The sequence below is a fragment of the Anolis carolinensis genome, chromosome 1 (genome assembly GCF_035594765.1).
Source record: "Anolis carolinensis isolate JA03-04 chromosome 1, rAnoCar3.1.pri, whole genome shotgun sequence".
In the NCBI taxonomy this organism is placed as follows: domain Eukaryota; kingdom Metazoa; phylum Chordata; class Lepidosauria; order Squamata; family Dactyloidae; genus Anolis; species Anolis carolinensis.
The window spans coordinates 291,980,977-292,000,248 of NC_085841.1; the positions used below are offsets into that span (position 1 = coordinate 291,980,977).

Genomic DNA, 19,272 nt, shown 5'->3' on the forward strand with positions numbered 1-19,272 from the left:
TTTTTGTTTCCAATTCCTCCTCCTACAGTTTCCTTGTTTGTGTCCCTTCCCCCCATTTAATCTCTATTAATATTTTATATAACTGGTTATCCCTTTCTGATACTAATTTTCTTCTTTCATCTGCTCTTTTAATATTATGTTTTCAAATTTTGTTAGCTCTCTTTCCCTGAAGCTACTTCCCCTCCAACTTCTAAACCGTTGTTCAAATTGTACTCATTACAATTATTCTTCTCCTTTATTTGTTCTATCCAGCTTCCAATTTTGTCTAATTTCCTCCTTTTCAACTCCTTATCCATTACATTTTTAAAATTTTTGGGAAATTTCCTCTCAATTATAAGTGGAGTATTTTTTTTTAGAATTTCCTTTAATTAGATAATTTGTATAGTTATTCCATATTGTTAATACATCTTTCAATGGTATATTTCCCATTTGATTGATTTCCATTTTTGAGCACTCCTTAAAAATATATTTAATCTCATTTCTATACCTTTGATGTTCATTTCCATCCAGTCTATATCAACTTTGTTTACTATCCCTTCTACCACATTTCTCAATTGGTTCACTTCAAAATAACATTTAATTTCAGGTAGTCCCAATCCTCCCTCTTTTTGTAATTTGTACCAGTAACATTTATTTATTCTATTTTTTCCTGCTATTGCAAAATTTATTTGTTAATTGCTGGAATTTATTCAATGAAAATTTTCATTTCAAATAAAGCTATCTTGCCAAACCAGGATAAATGTGCACTGTTGTGTTCAATTCTCTCTCTCTTTCCTTAATGCCTGTAAGATTCCTTTCCGTTTCACTTAAAACTTTAGTTACTACTATTCCTAAGTACTTTATATTTTCTTTTAAAGTTATATTTATCTTCCTTTGATTTCTGGAATAATTCTTCCCAACAGAGAACAAAGGAATAGCTGGAACTGACTGAATAACTTTCTCAATTCTGTCTTTCATTTCTCTATGTTCTTGTTACCAGGTGAAAACAGAACAAGGCTCCTGTGCCTTTAATAGTTATGCACAATCAGAAATTTCAGCAGGTGTTTCTTGACCTGTAAGTTGCACCTACTGTTCTGCAGAATCTTCAAAATTACAAGAGCTCTTTCTTGTTTTTTACCTGGCAACCTTAGTTCCTGGGAAGATGTAACTTTATGTAAAATGTAGTTTTTTTGCTATTATAATCATTTTTATTGAAGATTTTTTAATACATAAATAATAAAAAAAGAAAAAAGGAGAAAAAGGGCGGGAAAGAAACAAAGACATGCATGGTAATGTTTATTATTGTATATTGGTTTTTATGATGTTTTAAATGTTTTTAGTTTTTAATGCCTATTGTATTGTTGATGTGATGGCACTGTGTTGCCAATTTGTAAGCCACCCTGAGTCCCCTAGGGGAGAAGGGCGGGGTAGAAATACCAGAAATAAATAAATAAATAAATAATAGTAGTACTATTTAAAACATATTGCTCTCTCTCTCTCTATCCTCCCCACACACACTTAAAAATGCCTGTGTCTATACCTATCTTTATCTTTATCTTTATGGATTGAACCTTATTAACTGTGGCACCCGGATTCCTAAGATCTAAAAAGCTTCTTGTCTCCATGTAACTGTTTAAAACAAAGTTAAAGGTTTTAATGTTCCTTTGCAACAGTAGGTGCATTTTCTGCTGCATTTATGTTTACCTATAGTTTTTATGCCATATTGAAACATGTATGTTGCATTTGATTATTTTTATGTTTGTTAAATTACCTTGAAGGCCAATTGGACTAAATTACTTGACACAAATTTAATTTTAAACACATTAATTTTAAACACATTGTATGTCATACAAAACACAACTAATAAGGGTCTTAAATAAAATAACTAAAATGTGTAGTAATTGTATTTGTAATTTTATGACAAAAACTGATTAACAAATTTTAACAAAGTCTAAGGATAACATTTTAGGTTAGACAGAAATACATTTGTTGTCATATCAGACTTTTCTTACCCTCTGCTAGTTGGTTCTGCTATTAATACATAATATGCTTTCTAAAATGTGTTTTAACATTTTAAAATTCGCCTTTCACTTGGATTGTTGTTTAATGCTTTTAAAAAATTTTGTTCTATAGATTGTTTTAGATATTTCTTTTACTACATTATACTGTAAGTCACTTTCAGCAATAAATTAGAAAAAAAGGAAATAAATCAAATAAAAGACATCCATAAGGAATCACAACCATGTTGACAAAACAAGAAAATAAATAGTTATTCTGATTGAATTGCTATTGAAAGGAGTCCCTGCATATATTTCCAGTCTTATAGACATGTTAGCCAGCCATTAAAATTCACCCATCTCCTGATTTTTTTTTAAAAAAACAGCAAAACAATAACTTTTTCTTTGTCTATAGTTAACAATGAATCTACATAAGCAGTTTCAAACTAGTGTACTTTGAACACCATATCTTTTCTGGATCATAACTCTGAATCTTGGTGAAATCTTTTCTGGAGTTGTAGTCCAAAGAAAGTACTTTTCCCAACTTTATTTCTCATGTAGGCGAGTGGATTTTACTGATCCCATTCCATATTGAGTTTACTTTGCCTTGTCTTGCTTCCCTATCTCACAAAAAAAAAAACTGCAGTTTCTTTTTGTATCTATTCATACTCAGTTTTAAGCTCTGGTGAGTGTGTGTCTTATAGTACAGTTTTAAGCAAGTTTTCTCAGAAGTAATTTCAGGGTGACTTATTCCCATGTACATTTCCATAGATCTGAAGCCTTAATCATGGTAAAAGTGAAGTTCGTGACAGTTTTCATTTTTTTCTGTTTGTTTTATCTTCAAAGATCCCCTCTTCTTTGGTAACAACTTCAGTAGTTACCACCTCTGTGTATTCCTTGCCAAAGAAAGTCCTGTTTAGTTCATGGGGCTTGCATAGGTTGAAATAAAGGCACACATACACATAATATGATTTAAATAGACTATTACAATGGCCTTCCTTTTGTCCCCCCCCCCCAAAAAAAGCATTTTAGTTATGAAGAATGGCTGTTCTGAAATCTATTGAGGTTGGACAAGATACAAATATGAGTAAAATATATTCCAGTACTCTGTGCCAGCAAGCATTTTAGGATTAATCAGTCATTGGAATGTGTAACTGTCATTTAGTATGCAAAAATTCACCAGTTTTCGTTTCTTTAAAATGGCACAAAGGTACATTGTCTCAAAGGGATTTTTTTGCTAGATTTTTCCGTAGCTTGGCATACTGTATCCTGCCATCAAAGCAAAGAAATTCTCAGTAACAGTTAGAATGAGGCCATATGAAGGATGGTAGTTAAATCTCTAATCTCGAGCCTACACCAACCCCTGAAGCAACCATATATATATTCTCTCTGAGAATCTAGAAGAAGCTGAGAACTAAGGGAAGGTAACTATTGCAATCCAAGTGATGCTAATTTAAGAGCAGGTCCAACTGAATTCAAGAGGGCAACCAGAGGTAAATTACAAATTGTAATTTCACTTTCACAATTTTTCTCCCATATTCCTAGCTGTGGGATTGTTACTTAAAGCTTCTAAAGCAAAGGATAAATTTCAGAACAACTTTTCCCACAACTCCTTCACAATTGAAATCCAGCTTTTAGCTACACATTGAATATACCTAAATTAGCTGTTGAATTCTGATAAATGGAAAAATACAATATCAAATGCCATCACAGCTAACTGCTCTTTCTTGTCAAATGGGGCTGTGAGTTGGCACAGCACAGTTGCAGACAAAGAATGCGGTGCTGCCCATTGTTGTTGTTATTGTTTTGTCTTTTAAAATAAAACCCAATACATTCTTATGAAAATATGTTGGAAAAGCTCCCTTTTCAAACTGGCTTAGGTTGCAAGAATGATCCCTCTCTCTGCTTTTGTTTTTCAAATAGTTAAGCAAATCAAGGCATGGTCTGGGCTGTTGCTGGAGTGAAGCAGCAGGTGCAAAATGAAAATAATTATTATAATTTATTTTTTTTAAAAAAATAGAAAATAGCTATGCTGCCAACTGAAATGAAAGGCAGGCTTATTAGCCTTTGGAAGGTACTCCGAAGATAACAGAAACCCATGCCAACAACTGAATTAACAGCTTTATTTACGGTGGCTTTTACCTTGACAACCTGTTTCCAGTCTTTTGACATATAAATGCTCCATTGTATTGTTGAATCCGGTCCGATTTTAATAAGCCTCTATACAAAGCCAGATGGGGAGCTATTTTAGCAAAAGGAGGGAGGGAGTGGAGGCATCCAGGCAATCTTGATGATGAATGAAACTTTTTCTTCTTTTCTTGTTAGAGGAGGGAATAATTAACTTCACATACATGGGGCTACAACCAAGGGAAATCAACTCATTTTTGAACAAAAATTGAGACTATAAGTTAGTCATGACTTCGGGATGAGTAATTTGGTTAGTTTTGCATTCCTTCACATTTGAGTCCCCCTTTTTCATTCCCACCAACTTCTTTCCCTCCCACTTTTAATGGAATTTGTTAAATTCTTAGTTTTAAAAAAATCAGTTCTTACCCTTACATAATTAAGACTATGATCAACCCTCAAACTTTCTTAAACCACCCCCAATTTGATTTCCTTCCAATGCAAAAAGTAGGCAAAGAGTAAAAAATATCATTATCCTTTCTCCCCATTATAATCTTGGTCTAAATCAGACTAGGTCATATATTATTTACTTTCTAAGCAATTCAAGTCTTTACTCATTGTGGTTTCATGTCTTATTTTGGCCCTAAATATCTGTTGTTGTTTTGTTCGTATGTGTCCAACTGAGCTGGAGCTTAGGCCACCTAACTGGTTTCTGGTGAGCTTGACTGCATTGAAATAGTGACAAAAACTATTTGTGTGTGTGGTTTTTTAAAATATATATATCAGATTAGCACAATGGTTCTCAATTTTAGCCCTCAATATGTTTTGAACCTCTACTTGCAGCATGTTCAACATGGCTGTGTTAGCTGTGGCCTCTGGGATATTAAATCCAAATAATCTGGACAGAGCTGGCCCTAGGTATTTTTCAAGTGTAGGCGAACAGAATTTTGGTGCCCCCCCCAAACCAATCACTGAAAAATAAAAGCGTTGGATAAGCGAAAATGTTTGATAATAAGGAGGGATTAAGGAAAAGCCTATTAAACATCAAATTACATTAAGATTTTACAAATTAAGCACTAAAACATCATGTTTTACAACAAATCAACAGAAAAAGCAGTTCAATACCTTGCGGAGGCAGGCTGCAGGAGACAGGAGGTGCCTCGATGGCGCCCCCCACAAGATGGCGCCACAGGCAACTGCCTAGTTGGGCTAGTGGTTGAACCGCCTCTGAATCTGGAGCAAAAGTTGAACAGTATTCCATTAGTAAAAGGTCAGCACAAAATACTGTATTAATTTTCTCAATTTTTTCTTCCCCTAATAAAAATATTAAAAGTGTCATGTGATGAATGAAAAGTATGTCTGAAGATACAATTCTGTAATGAATAAAACTAGATTGCATCTGATTGTGTAGGGTAGAGCTCATAAAAGTTACTTTTGGGAACTGCAACTCTATGCCTCATAACTTACAGATGTGCCATAATCCTGGGAGCACCTTCTCCTAGACATGGGGAAGAATTAGAATGTGTGACCCATGCAGAGAAATGTACAGAAATTCTATACTGGCTAGTTCCATTTTCACTGGAAACCAAGTATAACTATCCACAACTTTAGCTGTTGTCAATGTAAGAGTTACTTTGGCAAAAAAAAAAATGTATGAAATTTTATAAGCAAACTAATCCACATAAGGATTACATAGTTGTGCAAAAAAAAAAAACCATACAAACCCTTAACTATAAACATCTGGTTTTCTTTTAGACTAATAAAACTCAGTAAATCTCCAGCAGTGAATACAGCTTGTGCCTTACATGAAGTTCATATGTGCTTCACTTAAGGAAATGTTCTGTTTGTTCTGAGTCTGTTGACAATTGATTGTGTGAGGATCACAGCAAGTTCTGGTATTCTGACAAAAATAATATTCCATCCTTCACATTCTTCACCCTTCAAAATCTCTTCTCTGCACTAATGATATCTCCATGTTTTACTATTTTTGAGATAATATGGATAAAAGAACAACCAACGATGGTGATTTCATGGATTTATAGAAGAAAGGTGCCATTGTTCAAAGGCATATGCATGATATGTGTGTGTGTGTGTGTGTGTGTGTGTGTGTGTGTGTAAGTATATGTGTATGCAGAGGAGCACTTTCCTTGGTTTTCTTTTCTTGTTATAGAAACTCACACCATTCTGGAATGGCCCAACTGGAAGTGGAACCTGGGGTGATACAGGAGAAAAGAGGAGACAGGAAGTCTGTTTGTAGACATTTAAGATCCAAGCCACTGAATTTTATATTTATTACCATTAACTTTTAAGGACTTTGTAAAGGCCCTACCAATAATAAAGTCACATTAGTGCAACCAAAAAAGATACGAATCTTTTCAGATGGAACAAAGTGTATGTAATTTAGAAAAGTTATCGGGATTGTTAATAATATAATGCAGTCCTATTCTATTCCTGATTGCCACTTAGATGAATATCCATACCCAACTTCTCCCTACTTATCTGTATATACCTATGTGCTTAATCTCTCAGTTTCTTCTACTATTTTACATTCAGCTACTAAATGGATGGGTAAGAATTTCATTTCTATTTGTTTTGGACAAAAAATTATCCAAATTGGCAAAAAATATGCATGGAAAATATACAAAATGAAAGATTCCCTACCGTAGTCCCCCTCCTTCTCCTACGCTTCCAAATCTGCTCCTGCCTATGAAAACCCTATCAAAGATTTTATTGGCAAGATTTATTCAGAACAGGTTTGCTAATGTATTTCTGTTAGTCTGTAAAAGCATGACTTTCCCAAGGTAGCCAATGAGTTTTCTGCATTTGAAATGGAATAAAAACCTCAGTCTCTTAGAGTCTGGATTCAATACTCAAACCACTGCAACACACTGGATGTGTGAAAAATTCACAACAGTTTCATTTTGAATCAAATTTATCAAAATCTATTTGTTTAATTTATATTCCACCTTTCTTCCAGTATGGGACTTAAGGGGGTGTGAATATAAGTGTGTATGTATGAGGCAAGGAATATGATAGATTGGTTCATCATTATCTCCAATGCATGCTTCATGTCCCTTTTGTACTAATTCTCAGATGGTTTGTAAGAACCTTACTGCTTTACATCATTAATTAAAATTTTCACTTTTTTCCATAACTGTTCTATTGATAGCTATTTGTTGTGTTTGCTTTTTCCCTCTGAGATCACAGAGGGTGGTGTGGGAGGGCATACCATCACAAGACTCTATAATGCCGTATGAGAATCCATCCACATGTAGGTGTGGTAGCACATCAGAAAAGATTATGCCTTTGGAGTATTGCCTATTGCTCCTGGGAGGAAGAATCTAACTACACTTATGTTTTGGCATTGGCTTTGGTTTCATAAATCTTTTCACATAATTTGCATGTGATTAGGCAAAGGCTGCCTATGCAGTTTGAGGCATATTTTCTTTCAACTGAATGTGTCTATTTTTCAATAATTCATCTGTGGGATCTAAGATAGTCTAATGTGGCTAATACATTATTGTGATAGAAATAGGCATTGTACTACAGCTGGTTCTTCAGAATTTGATGATTAGTATTGGCAGTAGGAAGCTGAACACAGCTTTCCTATAGAAAGGCTTCTTCCAGAATTTTTGTCAGTGTTTTTACTTGTTGCAAGCTTATCATCTAGTTCAGGGGTCCTCAAACTTTTGAAGCAGAGAGCCGGACCACTATCTTTCAGACTGTTGAGGGGCTGAATTATCATTTGAAAAAAAAATGAACAAATTCCTATGCATACTGCACATGTCTTATTTGTAGTGCAACAACAACAACAAAAGAACAATACAATATTTAAAAATGAAAACAATTTTAACCAACATAAACCTATCAGGATTTCAATGGAAAGTGTGGGCCTGCTACTGGCCAATGAGATAGTCAAGTTAATTAGGATTGTTGTTGTTGTGTGCCTTCAAGTCATTTCAGACTTTGGCCAAGCCTAAGTCTAAAATTAATTATTTATTTACTGCATTTATTTACTACATTTATATCCCACCCTTCTCACCCAGAAGGGGACTCAGAGCAGCTGTATGTACATACAATACATTATATTATTAGCATAGCACAATATTAGCATTATATATTAATATATTGAACTATATCACTATACTATTATATATGTAATATATAACATATAATTAATATTATTATATGGTATTACTATTAGTATTATATTGTATAACATAATATTATTATCAATACTATATGTATATACAATATATTATATTATTAAAACTGATGTAAAAATATTATATTATAAAACTGAGGGCGGGGGCCAGGTAAATGACCTTGGAGGGCCTTATCCGGCCCCCGGGCCTTAGTTTGGGGACCCCTGATCTAGTTACTTCTTATACATTAGTTTGCAGTGAGTTAACCTCCATCCTTATTGTATCCAGGGGAATATTTCAGTTGTAAGCCAAAAGTAAAGGGAGAAAGTTGTTTTCTTGATCTAATAAGAGGTAATGTTGAAATAATATTCTAGCTGCTTTAAAGGTTATATGCCACTTTCTTAGGAATCTCAAAGACCTTGTTTTAAAAAGTAACAAAAAGGTACTATAATTTTTGGTGGCTGATAATTCCCATGTGAATGGGAAGATGGTTCTGTTCTGGCTTTCAAGCTGAATTTCAAAGGGGCTCTTCAAAGTGAAGTCTATCTCTCAAACACGTTCAGCACCTTGGATAGCTCCATTAAATGTAAAAGTTGGAGTAGATTTATCTTCTCACTGATGCTATAGATAGCTTACTTTCCAAACATGCAATGAGACACTGTGTTGAATTACTTTTAAAATACTGTAATGAATAATTTTTAATAATTTCTTATTTAAACAAAACTTTCTGAAACTCTGATTTTTATGCTGCTTTGATTTTGCATTACCATGACCTCATCAAACATGCCGCCAGAATGATTACGGTTTGTGGTGATTCCAGCGGTGCCCATCTGAGGGCGTGAGGAACCCGTTGCCTCATGGCCTGCATTGCTGGACTCATCCCAGTCCCCGTCCCAGTTCACCGCCCGGCTTACCTCAATTGATTCAAGGCAATACGGAAAGCCTCTTGTGTTGCCACCATGGTGACATGTGCTGGCTCGCCTTCCCCTTTATGCTGGAGCCCCGCTAGAAGTTACAGTGCATTGTGGGATGGGAATTGGTGGGCTCTGTCAGAAAAGGGAAGGCGAACTTATGCATGCCGCCGATTTTGCCCTCATCTGATGGGGTTGCAAATCAGATCAAACAGGTTTCAACTTTTCCAGTTCTTCATTTTTCATACTGGTCTAACAAAGTGAGAGTTTGGTGATGTTGGTCCTTGGGATTTGCTGGTTGTTGTTTTTTTCATCTCTACTCATTGCATGCTTTAGAGTGGCTATTTGTAGTGATTTCTATTATGTTTTTGTTTAAAACCTGATACAATGTTCCCTAAAAGTGCAATTCCTCCTTTTATTTTTGTTAAAGACCTAAAGAGATGTAGTGTTAAAGTATCATAGGGATAATAAAGTATCATAGGGGTAAACTGATACACTATAACTCTAAGATTCTTTTTGAAAAGAGACAAGAGAAGGATAATGTTTTATTCTAATATGCCTTAGAATTAGAAGGGAGCTCATGTGTGTGTGTGTGTGGGGGGGGGGGGAATAACACTCAATGTCTTAATTTTTTTTGCAGAGCTGTGTCAAAGTTGCTTGATTACAGCAGTTTTGAGAAACAGTTTAATGATTTGGGTTAAATCCATTCAGATAAAGCATGTCCCAACATAGATGCTGAATCCAAACTTAAATTTGATTTTTTAAAAACCCATTTTTGTAACATCCACTGAATTGAATTTGGAAACAGTATGGCCATACTTTTGAAAATCAGAGAAATGAGATTATGCATACTACTAGCAACACTGAGATAAACACACCAACTTTAGAGTAATTAGAGTAACAAATGATGGGCTGAACAGGACAATGACTGGGAGGACTAAAATCTAGGCATTGGAAGGTGAAAGGGAAAAAGAGATGCAAGCTGAAGCAACATAAAGAGAAATGAATACACTTCTACAATAATAGCTGTTATTGAATACAGATCTACCAGAAGGATAGGGAGAGACTGAATAAATACAATTTGCTATTCTACGTCTCCCATACTATATTGCATATTTTGCCAATTGCTTGTCTACACTGATGATAAGAATTCTGCTTGGTAACACATTTTCCTAGTCTGCATTGGCCCTATGGTCATATTAAAGCCACAGGTCATACATACATTGCGGGTCAATCACTGTAAGCGGCTGCACATTTTTTCCTGGCAAACTCATGTTGTTAGGAGGTGATCCCCCTTTCCAACCCTTTGTATTATTTTGGGCCACATGACCATGCAACTCCATTCTTTCCTCTCATTGTCATCCAAAATAAACATATTTTGCATGTGTGATGGGAGATGTGCTAATATCAATATATTGATATCCTAGTATCTGCACACACAAGTCCCATTAAAATGGTTTGTTTGTTTCCTACTATGGAATAACATTTGAGGAAGATAAACTCCTTTTAAAAAGATTGATTGATTCGGTTATGATATTTTGATCACACCATAGTTTTGCAAGGTAAATTGGGTGTTAAAATAAAATGCGCAACTTTAGTTTTGGAGCTGCAGTTCCAGAAAACTTTCATCTGGAAAAGTGAACCAAAATCAAATATATCAAATAGCATCCAAAATTGTGACACATTTTAATAAATAACAGCTACAATTTTATCATTACAAATCCAAAATGAAAATGAACAATAGAACACATTGTTAGTCTTGCCCAAAATACTACCATTCGTTCAGAAGATATTTGAATTCTGAAGGCTGGGGTCCTTATCTAACGCTGTATGCCCATCAGCAGAACAGCCAGCACTGTAGGTGAGGGAATTTACTGTACAAATAATTGATGCCTATACAACAGTTTTCAAGCCTGCTCCATACTAGATTTTAGACTACGGATTTTAGTGAGAATCTCTCACAACCAAAGATTAACCAGTTGGATGAAGCCTCTCATTATCATTGATGAAATAGTATGACTGAATAGTTTCATACATATTGAAAACAACAGGTAATTTGATGATGCCTATGTATGTTAACCATTTAGAATAATTCCACAGAATTGCAGATGTGCACCCACAGATTTCACAGGCATGCATATATGTACTTAACTAACAAGTGCATTTAGTGTTCTGTAAAAACAGGTCAAAGTTCACTGGAAGTCCATATTTTTCTTCTTTAAAATGTAATGTTACAAATAGATATGTAACTTTAATATATAATTTATATAGGAAATGCCATGCGATTTTTCCTTTGATATTAGGATCAATTCTGGCATTGGCCTTTCCTGAGATTACAGAATTAGTTCAATCTTCATTACTGCTGTGTAAGGACTCAAGCAGGTCAGGTTAAATTTTAACATGTTTCCTATTGGTAGCAGAGAAATTAAGGTACCAACCCGATTCCTCCAGATATTTCACTCTGTCATTGTATTTTAAGCACAAATTGAATGACCCAAGATTCAGGTAAACAATCAGAGAAGGACAACAAATGTAAAATGAAACTGCCTTACATACTGGGACAATATAAAGGGACCATCTACACAAGCCAGAAATGGCAGTGTTGCTTCGATGTGGGGTACTCCGGATCAGCGCTGCTTATATCTGCATGGCCAGCTACCAGGGCAGCTTAGAGGATGGTGGGAGTCTGCACCGCATGGCACCAAGCCGGCCTGGTAGCTAGAAGGTGTTTGTGAACTTTGGTCATGAAACTGGTTATGATCGCCACTCAGTATGTGTAGTGATGCTAGCTGGAGCATCGAGGCAAAATGAGATGGGGAAGGAAGGAAATGGTCTCTCCTTCCTCCCTTTCTCTGGTTGCTCTCAGTATATCATGTGGATTCTATAGAGTCTGTTTATCCATGCACTGGCTGAATTGGCCTGTGCAGATGGGTCCTAAGAGCACTTTCACAACCAACAATTCTAGTGTTGAGATTTTGCTTTAACTTCCATGACAACAACCTATGGAATCCTGAGATTTGTAGTTTGGGGAAAGATAGCCTGAATTCTCAACCCAAGACTAGTATGTCACCAAACTACAATTCCCAGGATTCCGTAGGATATTACCATGATAGTGGAATCATAGTACTATAATTGTATAGTGTAATAGAGTGTGATAGTTTTTTTTAAACTCGATGTTTTAATACCGTGTTGTGTTTTTTTTTTTTCTCGGCTGCTGTGTATATATTATTATTGGTTTTTATTATTGTTCTTTGATGTTTCATATTTTATTTTATCATTGTGTTGTATCTGATTTTGCTGTGAGCTGCCCCGAGTCCCCTTCGGGGGAGATGGAGGCGGGATATAAATAAACTTATTATTATTATTATTATTAGAGTTTATACATGCTACTGCAGAGCAGAGAGGAAATGGCTGCCTAGCATTATATTTCAGTCAGATGTATGTCAGTATCAATTTAAGTATCTCTGTAGGGGATGGGGAATTTTCCCATAGATTCCCAAAGGTGGGTATTACCAATATCAGTGGTATCTGCACAGCAAGTAATTTTTTTAATTATCACTAGAAATGTTAGTAGCTGAAATTCTATAGGCTATCTGGCTACCATATTTTATTTCCAACATTGCTGCTGATGTAAGAGCAAATGAAATTATAAATTGCAAATATTAAGGAAATACATTTTCAAAATGGTCTCAAAATTTTCCTTCCTACTCTGGACAATGTTATCATAGATCTAAGCACACAATAAACTAGGTTGAGAGCTAGGCTTTTTACTTGTTTATTTTGAACATTGGCCTTCCATGTTGTAAGACAAACTTAGAAAATGATGGACTTTTCATATAACACTGAAGTCTAACATTCATATTACTTGTTCCTTTTTTACAATTGTGAAACAGAGATGTGCATTTTGGTGCAAATTGGGATAATTTGCATAGACTGCTGTTCTGGTCTGGTTGTTTTGTCTATTCATATCCTAGCTGAGTTAGTATTGTTTTTCATTGCCTTGTTCTGTCCACACCACCAGTGTGAAGCACAAAGAAGGCAGGAGCAAGCAATAATGGTTTCTTTTTTATCTGACTTGCTATAGAAGGAACGGCCACAAATGATATGGCAAGCTGATACTAAATACACTTAATCAAAGTAAGAAGTACTGATTTGAAATATCACTCTAAGAAGGCATGCTGTGGACCCAGGCCCGGCCCTAGGTAATTTCGCCTAGTAGAGGAACCTAGGGCCGCCCCCCCCCCCGAAATTGCGCCCCCCTCCCCACATACCGGTGCCGGCGGCGGTGGCAGCTGCAGCTGCGATGGCCTATCTGTTCTTGTGAGGCCTCGCGAGTTCTCGCAAGAACTCGCAAAATCTTGCGGGAACTCGCGAAATCTCGCCAGGCCTCACGAGAAGAGCTAGCCCTTCCTGGAGGCCTTCCTCCTTCTGTGGGGCTTCTATTGCTCACGCGGATGTGTGGCTGGTGTGTCCGCATGAGCGATTGAAGCCCTGCGCCAACTCGGGGGCGCTGTCGAGGCCTCGACAGCGCCCCCCTTCGATGTGCGCCCCAAGTGGCTGCTTCAGCCGCTTCAATGTTGGACCAGGCCTGTGTGGACCATTACCATCAATATCTGTGAGCCTGTAACACTTCTATTTCTTTGGACTAAAGAAGATTAGCTAGTGCCTTGGAAACCAGAAGAAATATCTGATAACCAAATATTTCTTCCTTTTAGAAGAGATTATTTACAGGAAAACAGCTTCACAAGAAAAAATGGCACTGTCATATTCTGAGGGGCCAATTGAAATAATTATGACCATAACGTGAAAGCAACTTTCAGTTTAAGTCCAGTTTAAGACTTTAAGGAAGTTAAATTGAACTTCTTCAAAGTTCAATGCTGGGCTCTGCCATCTCCTCCCTAGATATCTCAATTAACAAAGTAGATGTGTTTGCATTATGTCTTTAACAGAAACTATGGTACTAGAAGCAGAAATAACATGGAAAAACAGGGATAAGTTTCTATGACACAAAAAAGAGCAGTTAAGCTCTTTTAGCAAATATTTAATTCAAAATTAACAATAAACACATGTGGATTGAAGCAACTAGTCAGACAGGATTTCATAAGTCTCCACTTTTCTAATGATGTTCATTTTGGTGACCAAACTTAGAGAGTTGAGTTTCTGAATCTTGCTGCTGGTAGTTGGTGAAGCAGGCTTATCTGCTCTCTCTCTTCTCTGTTTTGCTGTAAGGGATTTTGAGGTCTGTGGCTATTTATCTTGTATGTTGTAGGTATGCACACCAGGATACAATAAGAACCACTACAGTAGAATCCTGCTGCTTTTCAGCACATATTTGTTGCCTTATTTTCTTAAGACACATTACTGCAACCTAACACCAAAAGTCTGTTTATCCAGCTTATCCAATGCTTTAAACTTCATTCTAATTAAATTGAGGATGAGGGGGAAAGGTAGCTGGGTGGACCTAAGAAGACTTTGTAAAAAGAAGCTCATTTATCATACACTTGGTTAATTTAGACCCATTCTACTCTGCCATATAATGCAGTTCAAAGCAGATAATTTGGATTTTATATGGCATTGTAGAAGGGGCCTGAGATATGCCTGTATAGCCATGGGACATTAAAAGGAAATAACACTGAGGCACGAAGTGTATTCCATCCAGATTAAGAGATGGCATCAGAATAGCCTATTTGCATCATAACTGACTATTGGATTAAGGCTATTATCTGTAAAAATTACTTTCTCTCCCTCTCCCTCTCATCTCCATTTTGACACAATGATTATTTCCTAGAGATTCACACCAATCAACAACAACAGCAAGAGAAAGAGATGTGGTTTCCAGTCTTACAAACAAAAAAGACAGGAAACATACAAGAAGGGTGTAGTAGGGAAAATATAAATATGACATCTTTCCTTAGAAGGAAGAGATTAGACTAATAATAATACTACAAATTTGAGTCGTTTATATCCAGTATGAATTGAGATTCAAATTCTCTTTCTGAGATATAATTACTTAGTGAAAGAGGCTGGCTCTTTCATGTTTTATGTCTACAACCTCAGGAGAGTAGGTATTTCTTTCTGATGAAGAGTATGGGGTTGGAGATTGGGAGGAAGCAGATACCCTGCCACGTCTTATTTGGCTGTTGGTTGTGGCCAAACTGGTTTTCCTCTCGTTCTTCCTGGGAGAATGAGAAGACGACTCCTAGTGGTCTTTGCACTTCTTTGGTGCGGTAGAGCCACTTTTCTACTGCAAGTTGTTTGTGACATCAGGCCATGATTAAATAAGCACTGGAAACATTCAAATAAGCACTGGAAACATTCATTCTAGAATATTAGTGATGACATATTGTCCAAAGTAATTCTATGGCCTTTTGATGTTAGGTAAAGGTTTCCCCTGATTTTAAGTCCAGTCATGTCTGACTCTGGGGGTTGGTGCTCATCTCCATTTCTAAGCTGAAGAACCGGCGTTGTCTGTAGACACCTCCAAGGTCATGTGGCTGGCATGACTGCATGGAGTGCCATTACCTTCCCGCCAGAGCGGTACCTATTGATCTACTCACATTGGCATGTTTTCGAACTGCTAGGTTGGCAGAAGCTGGAGCTAACAGCGGTTGCTCACGCCGCTCCCGGGGTTTGAACCTGGGATCTTTCGGTCTGCAAGTTCAGCAGCTCAGTGCTTTAACACACTTCTCCACCTGAGCTCCTAAGATGTAAGAAGACCATAAAAGGTATTCAGTATCTGGGCCAGACTCTATTGAGGAAACTAGGAGAATACAGATGAATTGAAGTCTTAATTAATCATTTTTAAATACACTTGTTTAAACAGATGAAACAAACAATTATATTTTGAGCAACTTAGACTACAATAACGAGATTCTAACAGAAGAAACTGCAAAGAATAGAGTTGGTGTTATATTATTCTTGGTGTTTTTCTAACTCATGTGGAAATTTATCTGCCCAAATTAGCTTCGTTCTGATAAGGATTCTTTCCACCTTCAGCATTATTTTTAATTTTTTATATTAATTAGCTGTTTTTTATTTGTCTTTATGTAAATATTGTCAGAAATTACTTGTGGATTTTCATCCACATACAGGAAAGCATGGAAAAAAATGAGAGTCCAGAAATACTCTATAGTTGGCACTTCACATTTGTGGATTTTATTTTGGGGAATCCAGTTATTTATGGATTGTATTGTTAGGGCCTCTCTAGCAGAGAGCTGAGTTCTCAAGAAAAGTAATCTGTGCAGAGGATCCACCATTTGAAGGAAGAGACCTGGAAACAAACTTTTCTTCACACAGTATTCTGTGACCAACAAAAAGCTGCCACAAAATAGATTGGTAGTGTGGTAGAGAAGAACAAATTGGAAAAGTATTCCTCTTGTTCCTTCTTTGTAAGGAAACCTCTTTAGGATTTTCCTTTTCTTTTGTTTGTGGAAGAGATGGTTTAGAGAAGTGGTTCTCAACCTGTGGGTCCCCAGATGTTTTGGCCTTCAACTCCCAGAAATCCTAACAGCTGGAAAACTAGCTGGGATTTCTGGGAGTTGTAGGCTAAAACACCTGGGGACTCACAGGTTGAGAACCACTGGTTTAGAGTCAGTGGTGTGGTACCATTACTAAGATAAGGCTTCTTGTATCGACATACATAAAATTTCATCCCTAACTAAAATAGGAATGTTTCTAATTTTGTCAGAGTGCATAAAATGTGATTGATAGCTATTTCCTTGTTTCCATTACACAGCAAATGGATACTTCATTTCCATGAAGTCCTAATTTGACTTCAATGAGGCCAATGTACCACAGATAACTCATTCTACATCTGTCCCCACAGAAGAAACAGAATGATATGAGAATATAGCGACTAACATGCAAATGGATAAAGTTGCATGTGTGTACATGCAGATAGATATATGATAATAGATAGATACTCTGGAGAAAGAAAAAGTCAAAAGGCACCAATCATCATTTATACAGAGATAGACTGGGGGAGAGGAGAGTACTGTATTGTGTTCTTTCTCCTCTACTACCTCTCTCCACTTTTAAATGTCAGAGAATAGGTACCAGGTATTTCTATTTAGCTTTCAGTTATTCCTCTATGGATGGGTGGTTGTAAAAACTTGCATCATGTTGATGAAAATCAGAATTATAATGTTTTACCACTAGGAGATTTTATTTCCTTGAGAAAGGGACTGTGACAACATGTTTTAAATCTGGTCTGTGTCTATTATAGGATAGCTCTTTGTTTTTGATGGATTTTTTGACCTTCTTGGAGGAAAAAAAATTAGTTTTAGCTAATAACTATTTGGTTCATTTACAGATCATGATTTTAGAAGGAACTGGCAGAATGAGTCTTAATTCCGTCACAAGTCTTCTCCATGAGCAGCCATCCTGGACTGATGGATATCCGCCATGCAATGGTAGGAGGAATCCACCACTGGATAGATTGGGGAATGGTGTCCCTTTCCCTTTCCTTTATCATGTATGGAAAAATACTCAGGCTTTTTGATACTTCAGTGGAATGAAATTGTTTGTATTGTTCTAAAATGAACTACTGTCACTATGTAATTTTTTTAAAAGACAGACATTTTCTCCACCAGATTAAAATGCTAAGTAATCATTATAATGTATGGAATTTTGCTCACTGGTGTATTCTTATTTACCTATTCTTTCCCTTAGCATCTTTGCATTTTAAAGTTGTATTCTGTAAAGAGTATTGGCAGAAACTATACAAATGCTACTTAGATATATTGTAATCTATCCCTTACATCAGGAACATTGCCTCTGAAAATTCTCCATTCCAGTTCTTGCTGTTTAATTAATATTGACTGGGTGTCACTGGAACGTAAACCTAAAGGTGCCACCTGTGGCTAGATGTAATTTTGGGTGAGGCAGAAACCTCTTTGTTTGGCATTTGACAGATATAACCAGTAGTCTTGATTTCAAATAGGTCACATATATAGGACAGGGTCATTAACATCTGTTGTTGTCCCTGTTACATGCAAAGCAATTAAGAGTTGAAGTCCCTAGCTCTAATTTCTGTGCATAAATATGTGATTATATCAGGGCTCTAAGTGCATGAACTTGATTCAATTCATAAAAGACTTTCACAGCACCCTGGTCAAAGAATTACACCATGTTGCAATTCATCCATTTCATTCTTACAGTTTATCATACTGTGTTACTTACCCAAATAAAAGGCATATTTCTTTAAAATACTTACTTTTAAATTGTGGTTAAGATTGCTTGCGGAAAATTAACTAAAATTACACAATTGAAATGTGTTGCTGAAAAATCACCTGCATACAAAAAAGTAATCACTGTTGGCTGTTATAGTATTCCACTTCTTGTTCATCAGAGGGTTAAGTGTTTATGTAAAACATAAGTGAGAAAGTAAAACTTTTTTCTGATGATAGGAAGAAACATTTCTATGAAATGTAAACATAGAAATTGCAAAGTGTCTTCCAGAATAGTTTTGGTTTTTCTATTTTGTTCATTGCCCCCAAAGACTTCGAACATTAAGACCAATTACATATCAGTATGTAAATTATAAATGAATATATATAATTGGTAATTAAATTTATTATAGATAAGGATATAGATAATAGCTACAATGCAATCACATTGTTTGCTGGGTTTTATTGGGAGTTTGAAGGAAGTTTGCAATAAGTCAAAACAGAGTACAACTTTTTAAAACTAAAACTCTATTGGAAGAAAAGTTTTATTAAAACATAAAGTTAAAACAGTTTAAAACTTATTTAGAACGTAATTTTAAAAAATCAAGCACGACACACCCCATTAAAAGCTCATTCTGTACCAATGAGTTTGAAAATGCCTGCCTAAATAATAAGTTCTTTCCCTACTGGAAAAAAGAAAGGGGAGACAACTAAATCTCATGTGAGAGTGAGCAGCCACGGAGAAGACTTTCTCTTATATTGATGCCAAAGATATCTGTGATGGTGGTGGGACTTGAAAGCAAAGCTCCTCTTGCAGATTTTAAAGCTCAGTCTCTCTCTCTCTCTCTCTCTCTCTCTCTCTCTCTCTCTCTCTCTCTCTCTCTCTCTCTCGCACACACACACACACACACAATGATTCAACAAGATGTAAATGAACCTAGATTCCTTG

The 19,272-nt window shown here is 36.1% G+C and overlaps 1 protein-coding gene across 2 annotated transcripts in view; it reads left to right on the plus strand.

Annotated features, from left to right (window-relative positions):
• ehf (ETS homologous factor) overlaps positions 1-19,272 on the plus strand; it is a 54,838-nt gene that overhangs the window by 15,244 nt on the left and 20,322 nt on the right. For both annotated transcript variants that reach the window (XM_003225168.4, XM_016996129.2), the window contains exon 2: positions 17,468-17,567. In XM_003225168.4, coding sequence (XP_003225216.1) covers positions 17,471-17,567 — 97 coding nt within the window. In that variant the 5' untranslated portion in view covers positions 17,468-17,470. The remainder of the gene's footprint in view (positions 1-17,467; positions 17,568-19,272) is intronic.